Below are 19,860 nucleotides of genomic sequence, written 5' to 3' on the forward strand. Positions count from 1 at the left end.
GGTCAAGGGTGGGAACAACAAACCCAGGGAACCCTGGATGTCAAGGGATATATAAAAGAATGGATTAGGAAAAAAAGGGAGGCTTTTGGCAGATACAAAGAACTGAAAACAGTGGAAGCCCTAGGAGTATAGAAAGTGCAGGGAGGTACTTGAAAAAGAAATTAGGAGAGTGAGGAGGGGGCATGAAAAAACACTGGCGGGCAAAATAAAGGAAAATCCCAAGGTGTTTTATAAGTATATTAAGGGCAAGAGGATAACCAGGGAAAGAGTAGGGCCCATTATGGACCAAAGTGGCAATCGGTGTGTAGAGCCGGAAGATGTAGGTGAGGTTTTAAATGAATATTTTGCATCAGTGTTCACTATGGAGAAGGACGATGTAGGCATAGAAATCAGGCAGGGGGATTGTGATATACTTGAACAAATTAGCATTAAGGGGGAGGAGGTATTGCGGTTTTACCGGGCTTAAAAGTGGATAAATCCCCAGGCCCAGACGAGATGTATCCCAGGCTACTGTGTGAGGCAAGGGAGGAGATTGCAGGGGCTCTGACACAAATTTTCAGAACCTCTCTGGCCACAAGTGAGGTGCCAGAGGACTGGAGCACAGCTAATGTAGTACCATTGTTCAAGAAGGGTAGTAGGGATAAACCAGGGAATTACAGGCAGTGAGCCTAACATCAGTGGTAGGGAAATTATTGGAAAAATTTCTGAGGGACAGAATTAGTCTCCACTTGGAGAGGCAAGGATTAATCAGGGATAGTCAGCATGGCTTTGTCAGGGGGAGATCCTGTCTGACCAATTTGATTGAATTTTGAGAGGGGGTGACGAGGTGTGTGGATGAGGGTAGTGCAGTTGATGTAGTCTACATGGACTTCAGTAAGGCTTTTGACAAAGTCCCACATGGGAGACTGGTCAAGAAGGTAAGAGCCCATGGGATCCAGTGCAATTTAGCACATTGGATCCAAAACTGGCTTAGTGGCAGGAGGCAGAGGGTGATGGTCAATGGTTGTTTTTGTGACTGGAAGCCTGTGTCCAGTGGTGTACCGCAGGGATCGGTGCTGGGTCCCTTGCTGTTTGTAGTGTACATTAATGATTTAGATATGAATGTAGGAGGTATGATCAGCAAGTTTGCAGATGACACGAAAATTGGTGGAGTGGTAAATAGTGAGGAGGGAAGCCTCAGGTTACAGGACGATATAGACGGGATGGTTAGATGGGCAGAACAGTGGCAAATGGAATTTAACCCTGAAAAGTGTGAGGTGATGCATTTTGGGAGGGCTAACAAGGCAAGGGAATACACAATGAATGGTAGGACCCTAAGAAGGACAGAGGATCAGAGGGACCTTGGTGTGCATGTACATAGATCCCTGAAGGCAGCAGGACAGGTAGATAAGGTGGTTAAAAAGGCATATGGGATACTTGTCTTCATTAGCCGAGGCATAGAATATAAGAGCAGGGAGGTTATGATGGAGCTGTACAAAACGCTAGTTAGGCCACAGCTGGAATACTGTGTGCAGTTCTGGTCGCCACACTATAGGAAGGATGTGATTGCATTGGAGAGGGTGCAGAGGAGATTCACCAGGATGTTACGTGGGCTGCAGCGCTTCAGCTATGAAGAGAAACTGGATAGGCTGGGGTTGTTTTCCTTAGAGCAGAGAAGGCTGAGGGGGGACCAGATTGAGGTGTACAAAATTATGAGGGGTATAGGTAGGGTAGATAGAAAGGAACTTTTCCCCTTATTGGAGGGGTCAATAACCAGGGGGCATAGTTTCAAGGTAAGGGGCAGGAAGTTTAGAGGGGATTTGAGGAAAAACTTTTTCACCCAGAGGGTGGTTGGAATCTGGAACTCACTGCCTGAAAGGGTGGTAGAGACAGGAACCCTCACAACATTCAAGAAGCATTTAGATGAGCAGTTGAAACGCCATAGCATACAAGGCTACGGACCAAGTGCTGGAAAATGGGATTAGAATAGATCGGGCTTGATGGCCGGCGTGGACACGATGGACCGAAGGGCCTCTTTCTGTGCTGTATAACTCTATGGCCCCGATTTTCGGCTTGTGTGGGGAATGGTCGGATTTCCCCGAATGTGGGGTTTCTGACACACATAAAAAAGTGTCAGCCAGCTCCACGCAATTTTCCCTTAAGTGGCCAATTAATTCCCAGCATGTGGGAAGCCTTGCTAATTGTCCAATTTGAGTCAGAAATCCCCACACTATGATGTCATCATTCATGGTGCTTTCAAAGTGTCCAGCAAGCTTCTCCACCTCTGCAGGCTTCTCAACCACTCTTGCACAATGGCAGAGGAACCTGCACCAGCTGCTGCCAGCGGCAGAGGCCGAGCTGCCTTCAAATTCGATGAGGTTTCACTGCAGGCATTATTGGATGGGGTTGGGGCCCACAGGGAGGTCCTCTTCCCTAGGTCAGGGAGGAAGAGGCCTCCCACTGAGACCAATGCTGCATGGATGCAGGCGTCAGCAGATGCCAACTCGCTGGGAGTCACCAGAAGAACCTTGGCATTACATCTCTATCTCCTTCCTTTACTCCCCCACAGTACCATCCAGAGCCCCCGTCCTCACTGTGGAGGAGGAAGAGGCTGTGCAGCCAGACTCCTCAGAGGAAGCTCCAACCTCTGAGGGCGCAGCGTCAGCAGAAGTAAGCGCACCCAGCACCAGCGCAGACACTCACACCTCAGGGGGGCCTTCAGGACATAGAGTAGTGTTGTCACCTGGTGTTTCACAGCAGATTCTGGAGACAGGGACAGCAGTGGAGAGTCCTCGTCGGAGGGTGCAGGACTCTACCAGCTCAGCTCAGCTGTGCTGCATGACGACCCTCTGCCTCTGGGCCCATCCGCAAGAGAAGAGGTGATGGATCTCCATGCACAGATGCAGGAGTCTCTGGCAGGTTTTGTCTCCAGGGTCGCTGCGAGTGCTGAGCAAATGGAGGAGTCCATAGCGACCATGAGCAGAGCCTTTGTGGAGTCATTGGCGCATGAACGCATCACCATGGAAAGGTTGGCAACCTCCATGCAGGAGATAACTCGCCAGAGTACGGAAAACATGGTGAGTGCTCATAAGAGAATGACATCTCTTGAGGAGCGTTGGCCATCTGTTGAACAGAGAAACCAGATCTTCATGGAAGTCCTTCTGAGTAGGACTGCCAGTGTAGAAACGGGTCCCCATGGCCCCCTAAAGTGCAGCAAGGTGCTCTCAAGCCACTTCCAAGCACTGGCCCCTTCTGGCCTGTGCAGCTTCAGGTGAGTGAGCAGCAGCCTGGTGCTCCTGGTGCTCATCCTGCTGTTCCTGGTTCTGCTGCTGCCGCCTCTGCTGTTGGAGATCCTCTAATGCCAGGAAGAGAATGTCCCAAAGGCCTCCCATGCTTCTGGCAGATGCCTCCGTTGAGGGGGCGCTGAGTTAGGGTGGTGAGAGGGGCTCACACTGGAGAAGTGTGTGTGGTAAACCACTGTTGTTAGTATTGTTGTACTTGTCTGTGCATGCCTCAGCTGACTCCGCCCCTGGCTCCACCCTCATGGCTGGGTATAAAGGTCGCTGCTCAGAAGCCTCCGGCCCTTTTGGATACCAGGCAACCCCAAGAGGCATGCTCTGTTCTTTGGTAATAAAAGCCTGTTTATTACTTACTCAATCTCCAGTCTTTTGTAGCAATTGATAGTGCATCAATTTTATTACCAAAGTTAAATGTTGGCTGCGGATGCTGATCAACCGATGGCGCAAAACGCTGAGCAGCAGGCGCTGCTGCGAGCCCTCAGACCAACATGCCTGGACCTAGACCCCCAAGAAGCGGGTTCGTCGACTAAATTCGCACAATGGCTGCGTTGCTTTGAGGCGTATCTGGAAGCCTCGACCGTGACTCTTGATGAAAATAAACTGAAAATCCTGGCCTCGAAGGTGAGCCACCAAGTCTATACTTTAATCCAAGATGCGACGACCTACGCGGCGGCTATCGACCTACTGAAAGGGCAGTATGCACGCCCGGTTAACACGGTCTATGCCAGGCACCTTTTAAGATCTCGCAGACAGCAGCCCGGGGAATCGGTGGAAGCCTTCCTACGGGCACTGCGGGTACTCGGACGCGGCTGCGACTGCAAGGAAGTATCGGCCGCGGCACATGCGGAGGGACTGATACGAGACGCTTTCGTTGCGGGTCTAAGGTCTGACTACTCCCGGCAGAGGCTGCTGGAGAAGGGTGAAATAGACCTGACAAAGGCAGTGTCCCTCGCGCTCTCGCTCGACGCGGCCCACAGAAATATGGACGCTTTCTCCCCTCATCGCCCCGCGCCGTGGACGCCGCAATCTTGGGCCATGGGACCGCCACCTCCAACTGCTGCAGCGATGTCCAAGGCACAAAAATGCTATTTTTGTGGCCAAGCTAAACACCCTAGAGCACGCTGCCCCGCGAAGAATGCTACCTGCTCCGGCTGCGGGAAGAAAGGTCACTACGTTAGCGCCTGCAAAGGGAAGACCGCTAACGCCAGCAGTGCTGCGTGCGAACCGTGGGCGCAGCCATCTTGTCCGCCATCTTGGGCTCCCCCAGCCGCGTGGGGACCGTGGGCGCCGCCATTTTGTCCGCCATCTTGGACGCCTCCGACTTTGGTTACGGGGGACCCGGACTCCACCACCGCCTCATCGGACGACCGCATCGACACGCTTGAACATACGCTGGCTTCCGTGACGCTGGATCAATCTCTCCCGCATCAACTGTCCAGGTCCATGATGGACATTACGGTAAACGGTTGCGCCACTACCTGCCTTTTTGACAGCGGGAGCACGGAGAGTTTTATACACCCCGACACGGTGCGCAGTTACTCTCTCCCGGTCCTGCCGACGCGTCATCGCATCTCTATGGCTTCCAAAGCCCAGTCAGCGGACGTCGGTGGCTACTGTATGGTGACTCTTTCAGTGCGGGGTACTGAATACAAAAATTTTAAACTTCTGGTCCTGCCCCATCTCTGCGCTGCCGTCCTACTGGGGTTGGATTTTCAGTGCCACCTTAAGAGTGTCACTTTAGCGTATGGTGGACCCCTCCCCCCTCTCACAGTCTGCAGCCAGCAGTTTTTAAATCGCCCGCCGCGCGCCATTTGCAGCCTCTCCACCCTTAAAGTCTCCCCCCCCTCCTTGTTCGCTAACCTCACCCGCGACTGTAAGCCCATCGCTACCAAAAGTAGGCGTTACAGTGCCGGGGATAGGGGTTTCATTAAATCCGAGGTAGCGAGACTCCTGAAGGAAGGGATTATCGAGAGCAGCAATAGCCCATGGCGAGCACAAGTGGTGGTGGTGAAGGCTGGCGGCAAACAGCGCCTAGTTATTGACTACAGCCAGACGATCAACCGCTACACCCAGCTGGATGCATATCCACTCCCCCGCATATCTGACATGGTCAATCAGATAGCACAATACCGGGTGTTCTCGACGATTGATCTGAAGTCGGCATACCACCAGCTCCCCATCAGGGCTGAGGACCGCCAGTACACAGCTTTTGAAGCTGACGGTCGGCTCTATCACTTTCTCAGAGTTCCCTTCGGCGTCACCAACGGAGTTTCTGTCTTCCAACGGGAGATGGACCGGATGGTTGACCAGAACGCGCTCCAGGCCACTTTCCCATATCTAGACAACGTCACCATCTGCGGCCACGACCAGCAGGACCACGACGTTAATCTAGAGAAATTCCTCCGGACGGCCCAGCGGCTGAATCTCACATACAACAAAGACAAATGTATGTTTCGTACTACGCGCCTTGCTATTCTTGGCTGCGTAGTGGAGAACGGAGTCATCGGCCCAGACCCCGATAGAATGCGCCCCCTTATGGAGCTCCCCCTCCCCCACTGCCAGAAAGCACTGAAGAGATGCCTGGGGTTTTTCTCTTACTATGCGCAGTGGGTGCCCAACTATGCGGATAAAGCCCGACCCCTCATCAAGTCCGCCTCCTTCCCCCTGACAGCAGAGGCCTGTGCAGCCTTCACTCTCATAAAAGGAGACATTGCGAAGGCCACAATGCACGCTGTGGATGAGTCCCTTCCTTTTCAAGTGGAGAGCGACGCATCCGACTTTGCCCTAGCTGCAACCCTTAACCAGGCGGGGAGACCCGTGGCCTTTTTCTCAAGGACCCTCCAGGGCCCCGAGATTCGACACTCCTCTGTCGAAAAGGAGGCCCAGGCCATTGTGGAAGCCGTGCGACATTGGCGGCATTACCTGGCCGGAAAACGATTTACCCTGCTCACTGACCAGCGTTCAGTGGCTTTTATGTTTCATAATAAGCAGCGGGGCAAAATCAAGAATGACAAGATCTTAAGGTGGAGAATCGAACTCTCCACCTACAATTACGATATCTTGTACCGGCCCGGGAAACTCAATGAGCCCCCAGATGCCCTATCACGTGGTACGTGCGCCAACGCGCAGGTTGATAGGCTACAGACCCTCCACAATGACCTCTGCCACCCGGGGGTCACCAGGTTCTTCCATTTTATCAAATCCCGTAACCTGCCCTACTCCATCGAGGAGGTCAGGACCATGACCAGGAACTGCCAGATCTGTGCCGAGTGCAAGCCGCATTTTTATAGGCCAGACAGAGCGAGCCTGATCAAAGCCACGCGCCCCTTCGAGCGGCTGAGCATCGATTTTAAAGGGCCCCTCCCCTCCTCTGACCGCAATGTGTACTTCCTCAATATAATTGATGAGTACTCCCGTTTCCCGTTTGCCATCCCTTGCTCGGACATGACCAGTACCACGGTCATTAAATGTCTGAATGACCTCTTCGCCTTGTTCGGTTTCCCTAGCTATATCCATAGCGACAGGGGCTCATCTTTTATGAGCGACGAACTTCGGCAGTACCTGCTCGCGAGAGGCATTGCTACAAGCAGGACCACCAGCTACAACCCCCGGGGTAACGGCCAGGTGGAAAGGGAGAATGCGACAGTCTGGAAGGCAGTCCTTTTAAACTTAAAATCTAAGGGCCTTCCGACCTCCCGCTGGCAGGAGGTCCTCCCTGCGGCGCTCCATTCCATTCGGTCGCTGCTCTGTACACCCACCAATGCCACTCCTCACGAGAGAATGTTCTCCTTCCCCAGGAAGTCCACGTCGGGGATTTCGCTACCAACATGGCTGACTTCTCCAGGTCCCGTCCTACTGCGGAAGCACGTGAGGACCCATAAGGCGGACCCCCTGGTCGAGAGGGTGAGCCTCCTCCACGCTAACCCGCAGTATGCTTACGTGGTGTACCCGGACGGGCGGGAGGACACAGTCTCCATTCGAGACCTCGCACCTGCAGGTGCTCCTGAAACACCCTCTTCGCCACCCACCGCTACTCCTGCCTACCCCCAGGACACAGTCCCCGCACGAGACCTCGCACCTTCGGGTGCCTCTGAGAGACCACCATCGCTACCTCCCATTACCCATGCTCTGACCCCTGTAGACGGCATGCAGCAGCCCCAGGGTCCGCCACCTGCTACACCTCCTCTGAACGAGACACCGGGTTCACCGTTGGATGCTGCACCATCACCGCCGCTGCTGCGACGCTCAGGACGGCTTACAAGGCCTCCTGATAGACTTCAGTACACGAATTTTTAGTGCACTTCACCCCGCCGGACTCAATTCTAAACAAGGGGTGAATGTGGTAAACCACTGTTGTTAGTATTGTTGTACTTGTCTGTGCATGCCTCAGCTGACTCCGCCCCTGGCTCCACCCTCATGGCTGGGTATAAAGGTCGCTGCTCAGAAGCCTCCGGCCCTTTTGGATACCAGGCAACCCCAAGAGGCATGCTCTGTTCTTTGGTAATAAAAGCCTGTTTATTACTTACTCAATCTCCAGTCTTTTGTAGCAATTGATAGTGCATCAGTGTGTGAGGCTCCAACTTTCTGCAGCTGCTCCTAAGGCTTTAAAAAGTTCCCCCAAGCCTTGATCAACAAGGTCCTGCAGCCTGCAAATGCTGCCTCTTTAAATCTCTTCAGCCCTCAGCGACCTGCTGCTGCAAGCAAGCAAGCCAGCTGTTTTCACGCCAGCTCTCAGCAGCGGGGTTCCCCGCAGGTGGGTTTCAGGTGGGGAAAGCCCCAAAGTCGCAACGGCATGGGAAAATCCACTTCAACAAGCAGATAATTGCTTGTTAGTGCTCCGACGACCAGTCCCGCCAGCAGCGGCCGGGACTGAAGCGGGGCGCGCGGAAACGGCAGTCCGAAAGTTGGACGGGGCGGGGAATCAGGCGGGGGGGGGTCCCGACCCGCTTTTTCGCCAATTTTCGGCCCCCGGCCGCATGAAAAGCCGCCCGACGGCAGCCAGAAAATCGGGGCCTATGACTCTACATTACATAGAATACACAGCACAGAGACAGGCCATTCGACCCAACCAGTCTGTGCCGGCGTTTATATTCCACACGAGTCTCCTCCCATTCCATCTGCCTCATCTCCGCCTTTCAGCCTATCTTTCTCTTCCCTTTTCTCTCATGTACTCATCTAGTTTCCTTTTGAAAGTATCTAAGCTATTTGCCTGAATCTCCTCCTGTGATAGCAAGTTCCACATTTTAACCACACTCTTGAGTAAAGACATTTTTATTCTTTTGGTATCGATTCCAGTATGTGACATGATCCCCTCTTCGACTGAACTTTTGTAAGTATAAGCTGGTGTGTCTGCTATCTCCTCCCTACTTTCCTTGAGTATGCGAGGGTGCATACCACCCGGACCTGGGGTTTTATCCTCTTTTAGTTATGCTAATTTGTTAATTATTTGACAAACTATCACTTGAGCACATAAAGCTAGGCTGACACTCCAGTGCTGCACTGTCTGAGGTGCCGTCTTTCGGATGCGACGTTTAACCGAGGCCGTGTCTGGTGGACGTAAAAGATCCCATGGCACTATTTTGAAGAAGAGCAGGGGAGTTATCCCCGGTGTCCTGGCCAATATTTATCCCACAATCAACATCACTAAAACAGATTATCTGGTCATTATCACATTGCTGTTTGTGGGAGCTTGCTGTGTGCAAATTGGCTGTAACGTTTCCCATGTTACAAAAGTGACACCACTTCAAATAGTACTTCATTGGCTGTAAAGTGCTTTGATATGTCCGGTGGTCGTGAAAGGCGCTATATATATATACCAGCTGGAGTGCCCGGCGGTGCCGAGGGAACTCAAGAACCCTGTGCCAGACAGAGAGAGGGGGGGAAGGAGAGAGAGAGGGGGGGAAGGAGAGAGAGAGAGGGGGGAAGGAGAGAGAGGGGGGGAGGAGAGAAAGAGAGAGAGAGAGAGAGAGAGAGGGAAGGAGAGAGAGAGGGAAGGAGAGAGGGAAGGAGAGAAAGGGGAAAGGGGTGGGGGAAAAGGGGTGGGGGAAAGTGGTGGGAGGAAAGGGGTGGGGGGAAAGGGTGGGGGGGAAGGAAAGGAAGGGGGGGAAAGGAAGGGGGGAAAGGAAGGGGGGGAGGGGGAGGGAAGGGGTGGGGGGAAGGGGGAGGTGGAATATGGGGGAGAAGGGAGGGGGGAAGGGAAAGGGGAAGAGGGGGAAGGGGGAGGGACGGGGGGATGGGGGAAGAGAAGGGGGGAAGGGAAGGGGAGGGGGGGAAAGGGGGGGAGGGGAAGGGGGTGTGTGGGGGGGAAAGGGGGGGTGGGAAGGGGGTGTGTGGGAGGGGGTGGGAAGGGGGTGTGGAAAAAGGAGGGAGGAAGGGGGGTGAAAGGGAGGGGGGGAGCCAGCAAACCCTCTCCCCTCTGCCAGTGTTGAGAGTTGCGCTGCCGGTGGCGGTTGGAGAAGTCTAGGCCCCGGGGCCTCGGGCACCCGCACTGACATGGCCCAGCCGAGCCCAGCACCCCGGGCAGCCCGAGCTCCGCAGCCGCCATTTGGCCGCAGGCCACAAAGCACCCGAGCCCAGCACCGGCGATGGCTCTGCGGAGCTCCGTACTGCCCCCGCCAGCCTTTACAAAGAAGCCGGCGGTGGCTACGCTCGGCTCAGGCCCGCCCCGCCAGCCTTTACAAAGATGGCGGCGATCGCAGGCCGCTTGTTGAGCGGGACGGGAGGTGCCTAGCTCGGGCATAGCTGGGGAGGAGAGGCCGAGGCTTCGAGGCCTGCAGGCGGGGTAACCCTGGAAGGTTGCGGCGCCCGGCGGAGGTAGCGAGTCAAGAGGGAAAAAAAAGGGTGAAAGGTAGGAAAATTAATGAGGTTAGAGAAAATATTTACAAATTAATTAGCTTTTTTTGAAAACAATTTAATTGTGTTTTAAAACCTAGATTTGAAAAGAAACACGCAGAAAGTGGGAAAAAGAAATGAATAGTTAGGAATCAAGATGGCGGCCACTCACCTCAGCTCAGAAGGATTAGGCCTGCCCACACACACAATGAAACGCCCCCCGTGACGCACCGATTGGTCAACCATCAGGTTAATCCCCTGTACGATTGGTCAACCATCACGTCACTCAACGCTAATGAGCGGAATGTTGCCGTTTTTTGAACCTTTTTTGTATACTGTCGGAACAATTTTTGTCTGACCAAAAAGTAAATATGCCTATTAGACTCCCCTAATGATAAGCTTTCTTTTGATATAACATATGTGTAGGTACGCTCTATAACTTTTGATTGTATAACCGGACAGACAGACGGAAAGACAGACGGACCGTTTTATATATATATAGATATAGATAATATATTGTAAGTTGTTCTTTCTTTTCTTTAATTTTCTCCCTTTCTATCCCAACTGGAATAATATTCTTTAAGCCCATCCTCTAGTGAAGTGTACATTTCATTATCTTTTTCAGTAAAAACTGAGGCGAAGTACTTGTTCAATACTTCAGCCATTTCTCAGTCATAACCTTTGAGATTATCTTGCCCATCCTTTAGTGGCTCTATCCCTACTTTAATTTTCCTTTTGTTATTTGTGTCTATGGAACACTATTATTTCATTTATATTCCTTGATAATTTGATTTTGTAATTTCTCTTTGCCTTCCTGATGTTTTTTTAAACTTCTCTCCTAAGTTCTTCGCATTCCCTTTCAATCTCTTCTCCTTTAGTATCCAAGTACTTCTTATATGGCTTTTTGTTTTGATTCAATTTTCCCTTTCGTTCTCTATTCATACATGGTGCTCCATGATTAGCGTGCTTGTTTTTGGCTTTTAGTGGAATACATTTCACTTGAACACTATTGATCACCCTTTTAAAGATTTCCCACTGCTTTTCTGTCTCTTTGATTTTCAAGATATTCTCCCATCCTATGTATGGGATTTTCTCCCATCTTATATCGTGCGTCTTCATATTTGAGGGAACGGTAGCATAGTGGTAATGTTACTGGACTAGTAATCTCAGAGGCTTGGACTAATCTGATAGGCAAGAGTTTAAATCCCACCACGGCACTTGGGGAATTTGAATTCAGTTAAATAAATTTGGAATAAGCTAGTCTCAATAATGGTGACCTTGTAACTACCCATCTGGTTCACTAATGTCCTTTAGGGAAGGAAATCTACCGTCCTTACCCAGTCTGGCCTATATGTGACTCCAGACCCACAACAATGTGGTTGACTTTTAACTGCTCTCTGAAATGGCCTAGCAAGGGCAATTAGGGATGGTCAATAAATGCTGGCCTTGCCAGCGATGTCCACATCCCATGAATGAATTTTTTAAAATGTCCCATCCATGAACTTTGCTTTCTGTTGTCATGGTTTTTGTTCACATTTTTTACATTGACATTGGGAATGTCTATGCAATCATTTACAATGGGAGATCCCTTAGGTAACAGGCCAGGTGACGCTGCAGTTGCAGGTTGCCGCCACTATGCAGTGCTGTAGTTTCAATGCAGCCTCTGACACACGAGTAATGCCACGGGAGATCCACTAAATTATACCCACGCCTTAACATCGGACCATGCTGTACCAAACCAGAACTCCACATCCCAGTGAGTCATAGAGTCATAGAGTTTTACAGCACAGAAAGAGGCCCTTCGGCCCATCGTGTCTGCGCCGCCCATCCATCCCTGTCCAGTCTAATCCCATTTTCCAGCATTTGGTCCATAGCCTTGTATGCAATGGCATTTCAAGTGCTCATCCAAATGCTTCTTGAATGTTGTGAGGGTTCCTGCCTCCACCACCCTTTCAGGCATTGAGTTCCACATTCCAACCACCCTCTGGGTGAAAAAGTTCCTCCTCAAATCCCCTCTAAATCTCCTGCCCCTTACCCTGAATCTATGCCCCCTTGTTATTGACCCCCCCACTAAGGGGAAAAGTTCCTCTTTATCTACCCTATCTATGCCCCTCATTATTTTGTACACCTCAATCAGGTCCCCCCTCAGCCTTCTCTGCTCCAAGGAAAACAACTCCAGCCTGTCCAGCCTCTCTTCATAGCTGAGGCGCTCCATCCCAGGTAACATCCTGGTGAATCTTCTCTGCACCCTCTCCAAAGCAATCACATCCTTCCTATAGTGAGGCGACCAGAACTGCACACAGTACTCCAGCTGTGGCCTCACCAGCGTTTTGTACAGCTCCATCATAACCTCCCTGCTCTTATATTCTATGCCTCGGCTAATGAAGGCAAGTATCCCATATGCCTTTTTAACCACCTTATCTACCTGCTCCGCTGCCTTCAGGGATCTATGTACATGTACACCAAGGTCCCTCTGACCCTCTGTACTTCCTAGGGTCCTACCACTCATTGTGTATTCCCTTGCCTTATTTGTCCGTCCAAAATGCATCACCTCGCACTTTTCAGGGTTAAATTCCATTTGCCACTTTTCCGCCCATCTGACCAACCCGTTTATATCGTCCTGTAGCCGGAGGCTTTCCTCCTCGCAGTTTACCACCCCACCAATTTTCGTGTCATCTGCGAACTTACTGATCATACCTTTTACATTTTCATCCAAATCATTTATGTAGATCACAAACAATAAGGGACCCAGCACCGATCCCTGAGGTACCCCACTGGACACAGGCTTCCAGTCACAAAAGCAACCTTCGACCATCACCCTCTGCCTCCTGCCACTCAGCCAGTTTAGGATCCAACGCGCCAAGGCACCCTGGATCCCATGGGCTCTTACCTTCTTGACCAGTCTCCTATGCGGGACTTTGTCAAAAGCTTTACTGAAGTCCATGTACACCACATCCACAGCATTTCCCTCATCCACCCCACTAGTCACCCCCTCGAAAAATTCGATCAGATTTGTTAGACATGATTTACCCTTGACAAAGCCATGCTGACTATCCCCGATTAATCCTTGCCTCTCCAAGTGGAGATTAATTTTGTCCCTCAGAATTTTTTCTGACACTGCCATAGTGACTCGAGGCCCCACAGCATTATCAAAAAACGTTTGGTTTTCCCAAAGAAAAATGGCAAAATACATGAGGAATAGCAGGAGGGTACAGCTGCCAAATTCAATATAGTTCAATTCAGTTACCGCCATATATAATTAACAATCAAAGCAGTATTTAATCCTGCCAAAATACAACTGACGGGAAGGAGGAATTTAACTGTTCGTTCTTGATACTAAAGCACTGGTTGGATTCCGGGAAGCTGGTATCTGGTGATAGTCTTTCACAGACGGATAGAACTCTAGTGTTACAGAAACATAAATTGTGCAGCCTATCCTTGAGATACCATCTCCTTGTGAAAATACCATGCTAAAATTCCTGCCTCAATAATAAGTAACAGGAACAATATGACTTAACACCCTTCGGTCACACTGGGCTTTTGAATGGAACAGAATAAGTCACACTGCTAATTACTACTAGATAGCTATTGCGTAACTTTATTTTTGTGCGTTTTGTGCCCATTAAGGGGATGTCAGTTCTTGGCAATCGAAGTATGTATTTTATATATCTAGTGTTTACTCCTAAATCAGGTATAGCATGGTTAAATACAGAATAAAGCTCCCTTTACTCTCGCCAACGATGTGCCTTAAACTCGGGAGAACATTTCCTGTTACACCAGTGTGTGTTAATTTCCATCACCCACATGAGGAAGGGCTTACACAAATGCAAGGGACTGGCGGGATGTGACAAGTGGTGCTCCCCAGTTCTGGGGCCTCAGCTCTTCAACATACATATTAATGACTTAGATGAAGGAATAGAGAGCTGTATATCCAAGTTTGCAGATGACACCAGGTTAAGAATCATAGAATGGTTACAGCACAGAAGGAGGCCATTCGGCCCATCGAGCCCGTGCCGGCTCTCTGCAAGAGCACTTCAGCTAGTCCCATTCCCCCGCCCTTTCCTTGTAGCCCTGCACATTTTTTTCTTTCAGGTACTTATCCAATTCCCTTTTGAAAGCCACAATTGATTCTGCCTCCACCACCCTTTCAGGCAGTGCATTCCAGATTCTAACCACTCGCTGCTGCCGCCTTTGGTTCTTCAATCACCTTAAATCTGTGTCCTCTGGTTCTCGACCCTTCCGCCAATGGGAACAGTTTCTCTCTCTCTACTCTGTCTAGACCCTCATGATTTTGAACACCTCTATCAAATCTCCTCTCATCCTTCTCTGCACTAAGGAGAACAGCCCCAACTTCTCTAGTCTACCCACGTAACTGAAGTCCCTCACACCTGGAACTATTCTTCTAAAGCTTTTCTGCACCCTCTCTAAGGTCTTTACATTCTTCCTAAAGTGCGGTGCCAAGAATTGGACACAATGCTCCAGCTGTGGCCAAACCAGTGTTTTATACAGGTTCACCATAATTTCCTTGCTTTTGTACTCTATGCCTCTATTTATGAAGCCCAGGATCCCATAAGCTTTTTTAACTGCTTTCTCAACCTGCCCTGCCACCTTCAATGATTTGTGCACATATACCCACAGGTCTCTGTTCATGCACCCCCTTTAGAATTGTACCCTTTTTAGTTTATATTGTCTCGCCTCGTTCTTCCTACCAAAATGTATCACTCTGCACTTTTCTACGTTAAATTTCATCTGCCATGTCTCTGCCCATTCTAGCCTGTCTATGTCTTCTTGAGTTCTATCACGATCCTCCTCACTGTTCACTATACATCCAAGTTTTGTGTCATCTGCAAATTTTGAAATTGTGTCTTGTACACCCATGTCCAAGTCATTAATATATATCAAGAAAAGCAGTGGTCCTAGTACCGACTCCTGGGGATGCATCACATCCGGTCCTGGTGACTTACCTACTTTAAGTACAGCCTGCCTTTCTAGTACCTCATCAATTTTATCCCATCCACTATCTCAACTACCTCCTCTTTCACTATGACTTTGGCAGCATCTTCTTCCTTGGTAAAGACAGACGCAAAGTACTCATTTAGTACCTCAGCCATGCCCTCTAGCTCCATGCGAAGGTCTCCCATTTTGGTACCTAATTGGCCCCACCCCTCCTCTTACTACCTGTTTACTATTTATATGCCTATAGAAGACTTTTGGATTCCCTTTTATGTTAGCTGTCAATCTATTCGCATACTCTCACTTATTTCCTTTTTCACTTCCCCTCTGAACTTTCTATATTCAGCCTGGTTCTCACTTGTATTCTCAACCTGACATCGGTCATACGTCCCCTTTGTCTGCTCCATCTTACTCGCTCTTTCTTTTGTCATCCAGGGAGCTCTGGCTTTGGTTGCCCTACCTTTCCCCCTCGTGGGAATGTACATCGACTGTACCCGAACCATCTCCTCTTTAAAGGCAGCCCATTGTTCTATTACAGTTTTGCCTGCCAATCTTTGATTCCAATTTACCCGTACCAGATCCATTCTCAACCCACTGAAATTGGCCTTCCTCCAATTAAGTATTTTTACTCTAGATTGCTCCTTGTCCTTTTCCATAGCTAGTCTAAAACTTATGATACTGTGATCACTGTTCCCTAAATGTTCCCCTACTGACACTTGCTCTACTTGACCCACCTCATTCCCTAGGCACATTAAGTTGTGTAGATAGGAGCAGGAAGTTACGGCAGGACAGGCAGACTAGCCGAGTGGGCAAAACTATAGCTGATGGAGTTCAATTACGAGGACAGGTTGCATAAACTGGTTTTGCATTCCACTGAGTTTAAAATGCTGAGGGGTGACCTAATCAAGTTGTTTAAAAAGGGGATTGGTAAGGTAGACACAGAAAAACTATATCCTCTGGTGTGGAGAATCCAGAACAAGAGGGCATGGAAACATAGAAGATAGGAGCAGGAGTAGGCCATTCAGCCCCTCGAGCCTGTTCCGCCATTTAATGAGATCATGGCTGATCATCCAAATTCAGTACCCTGTCCCTGCCTTCTCCCCATATCCCTTTAACCTTAAGAAATATATTTAACTGCTTCTTGAATATATTTAATGAATTGGTCTCAACTGCCTTTTGTGGTAGAGAATTCCACAGGTTCACCACTCTCTGGGTGAAGAAATTCCTCCTCATCTCTGCCCTAAATGGCTTACCCCTTATCCTTAGACTGTGACCCCTGGTTCTGGACTCCCCGGCCATCGGGAACATCCTTCCTGCATCTAGTCTGTCTAGTCCTGTTATAATTTTATACGTTTCAATGAGATCCCCTCTCGTTCTTCTAAACTCTAGCGAATACAAGCCCAATCGACCCAATCTCTCCTCATATGTCATTCCTGCCATCCCAGGTATCAGTCTGGTGAATCTTCACTGCATTCCCTCCATGGCAAGAACATTCTTCCTCGGATAAGGCGACCAAAACTGCACACAATACTCAAGGTGTGGTCTCACCAAGGCCCTATAAATCTGCAGCAAGACATCTTTGCTCCTGTACTTGAATCCTCTCGCTATGAAGGCCAACATACCATTTGCCTTCTTAACCGCCTGCTGCACCTGCATGCTTACCTTCAGCGACTGGTGCACAAGGACACCCAGGTCTCGTTGCACTTCCCTTTCTCCCAATCTATTGCCGTTCAGATAACAATCTGCCTTCCTGTTTTTGCCACCAAAGTGGATAACCTCGCATTTATCCACATTATACTGCATCTACCATGCATCTGCCCAATCACCCAACCTGTCCAAGTCATACTGGAGTTTCTCGGCATCCTCCTCACAGCACACACGCCCACCCAGCTTTGTGTCGTCTGCAAACTTGGAGATATTACATCTAGTCCCCTCGTCTAGATCATTAATATATATAGGGGGAAAAATTCGGTATCGCCCCATTTGGGGCGCCATTATTGGCGGTGCGCAAAGTTTAGCGCCTGGCGCTAATTATCGCCTCCGACAGCAAACTTGGCTTTTATCGCCCCTGGAGGTGATTGGAGCGCTAAACCAGGCGCTACAAACCTCTCTTAAAGCGCTACGGCCGAGGAGCGAGGCGCTACCTCAGAGGGTGGGCGAAGCTCATGTGATGTCAGTCAGCAATGGAACACAGACACAATGGCACCAGCCAGTTCTTATAGGGGTGGGTTGATCTTGCTCTCCATCCACATCCTGCTCATTGCAGCCTTGAATCCCGGCCTGGAGAGACCAGTACATCAAATCTGCTGGAAAGAACAATGGAGGGGCCCAGGGAAAGAGCTCAGAGTGCAGCCCCCACAGTCTCTTCTAAATCGATACAAGGAAGGGCAAATCAAAATGAACCTGCAAATTGTTGCTCAGTACCCTAAACTCCTTTACACAGCGTTGAATCTCTCCAGAAGTCTCGCTCTCTCTCAGAATGCGTGGTGCAAAAATTTCACCAGCAAAAAAAGGCAGGAAGTGGTCGCCTTTAAATAGCGCTCCCCCAGTCCCTTTCTGACAGCATAACGCTCCCCTCAACCTGTCGTTGCTAGCGGCAGGCGGTAAGGCAGGGGGCGCCACTCAATTTCCGGTCCGGGGCGCTACCGGGGCGTTGCGCACTCGACTGATGTTACGATCTGCCGGCGCAGGAGATCGTGGCGGTAGTGTTTAGCGCCGCCGCAAAATGTTTAGTTAATTTCGCGAGCGGCGCAAACATCACTGCGCCCGGGCGCTAGTTGCTTTGCGCCCCACTTGGCACCCTCTTAAGGCGCTAACGGGAGGCGCAAACAACTGAATTTTTCCCCCATAGTGAATAGCTGGGGTCCTAGCACCGATCCCTGCGGTACCCCACTAGTCACTGCCTGCCACTCGGAAAAAGACCCGTTTATTCCAAATTTTTGCTTCTTGTCTGCCAACCAGTTCTCTATCAAAGTCAGTACCTTACCCCCAATCTCTTGTGCTTTAACTTTGCATGCTAATCTCTTATGTGGGACCTTATCGAAAGCCTTCTGAAAGTCCAAATACACCACATCCACTGGTTCTCCCTTATCTATTCTACCAGTTACATCCTCAAAAAATTCCAGTGGATTAGTCAAGCATGATTTACCTTTAGTAAATCCATGTTGACTTTGTCCGATCCTGTCACTGTTTTCCAAGTGCTCTGCTATTACATCTTTTATAATGGACTCTAGCATTTTCCCCAATACTGATGTCAGGCTTACCGGTCTATAATTCCCCGTTTTCTCTCTACCACCTTTTTTGAATAGTGGGGTTACATTAGCTACCCTCCAATCCATGGGAACAGTTCCAGAGTCTATAGAATTTTGGAAGATGACCAGCAATGCATCTACTATTTCTAGGGCCACTTCCTTAAGTACCCTAGGATGTAGATTATCAGGCCCTGGGGATTTATTGGCCTTCAATCCCGTCAATTTCCCTAACACCACTTCCCTACAAATACTGATTTCATTCAGTTCCTCCCTCTCATTAGACCCTATGTTCCCCGACATCTCTGGGAGGTTATTTGTGTCCTCCTTTGTGAAGAGAGAACCAAAGGATGTATTTAATTGGTCTGCCATTTCTTTGTTCCCCATTATAAATTCCCTTATAATCTTAAAATTAGAGCTAGGCCAGTTCGGAGTGAAATGAGGAAGCATTCTTTCACACAAAGGGTTGTGGAAATCGGGATCGCTCTCCCCAAAGAGGCTGTAGATGCTGGGTCAACTGCAATTTTCAGGGTGGAGGTCAACAGATTTTGTTAGGGATATGGAGAAAAGGCAGGTAAATGGAGTTGAGGTAAAGATCAGCCATGATCTGATTGAATGGTGGAACAGGCTCGAGGGGCTGAATGGCCTGTTCGTGTTCTTACATTCTAATGAGAGACTACCTGAATCCCTTCATTGGGTGAAAGGTAATGCATGTCATAATGACTCGTCAATGACTGAAGAACATTCATGCTGATGGTGAAGCTACGTGAGGGGGTGGAACTGGAGTCTTTCCATGTTTTGACTGCAAAAGATGGAGAGAAGCAAGTGTTGTAAACATATATGTGTAATGAATACTATGTACTGCTTTGCACATTTAGATCTTGCCTCTTACTGCTGGGATGAAGAGGTCTTTTTTTTTGCTACCTGCAAAGGATCTATTGGGTATCATCAATCCAATTTCTACAGGGCATGGGATCGCGGCACAAAGCTGTTCCAAATTTGACACATTGGAAATCTAACTCAGATGGCTGTTGTGGGTAAATGGAAATGGTGCAGCAGGGGGTTGTTCTGAGGTTGGACAGAGTGAAGGGAGCTTTTACTCAGCACTTAAATACGCTGTACCCGAGCTGGAAGTCCTTAACGCTGACCATGAGGTACCCGAACTGTTAAGCATGCTATTGCTCAGCACTCGCTTTCCTTACCTTGATGAGCATAAAAGTCACACAAAAGAGTCGCCATTTTAATGAATGGATGTCAGCAGATTCAGAACACCATCACCCTGCCGGTTTCATTTGGTGCAGATGTAGGTCTTACCTGTTTATATGCATATAGCTCCTTGTGTGCTTGATGTCGTAACCTGCATAGAGAAGAATGAGAGAGAAGTCGGTCATTACTACAACTGCCATGTTGCTTCTCTGTGATAGTACAACTCGTTCTCCAATGACAGCTGTTGCATACAATTACTGACAGGCAACGTATCGTAATGTATTAGGGAAATGGGTGTTAATCTCAAGGTGGGGACTGCAGCCGTTCAATCAGCCTGCTGTCAA

General features: G+C 49.5%; 1 protein-coding gene across 6 annotated transcripts in view; it reads right to left on the bottom strand.

The window, feature by feature from the left end:
* rnf24 (ring finger protein 24) overlaps positions 1 to 19,860 on the bottom strand; it is a 175,197-nt gene that overhangs the window by 58,105 nt on the left and 97,232 nt on the right. For all 6 annotated transcript variants that reach the window (XR_015074986.1, XR_015074987.1, XM_085975527.1 and 3 more), the window contains one exon: positions 19,625 to 19,667. Coding sequence is in view for 4 of the 6 variants with exons in the window: in XM_085975527.1 (XP_085831653.1) it covers positions 19,625 to 19,667 (43 nt within the window). In the remaining 2 variants the exon portion in view is untranslated. The remainder of the gene's footprint in view (positions 1 to 19,624; positions 19,668 to 19,860) is intronic.

Source organism: Somniosus microcephalus, chromosome 2 (assembly GCF_052327205.1).
Source record: "Somniosus microcephalus isolate GS21.2 chromosome 2, FLI_Smic_1.0, whole genome shotgun sequence".
Lineage (NCBI taxonomy): Eukaryota > Metazoa > Chordata > Chondrichthyes > Squaliformes > Somniosidae > Somniosus > Somniosus microcephalus.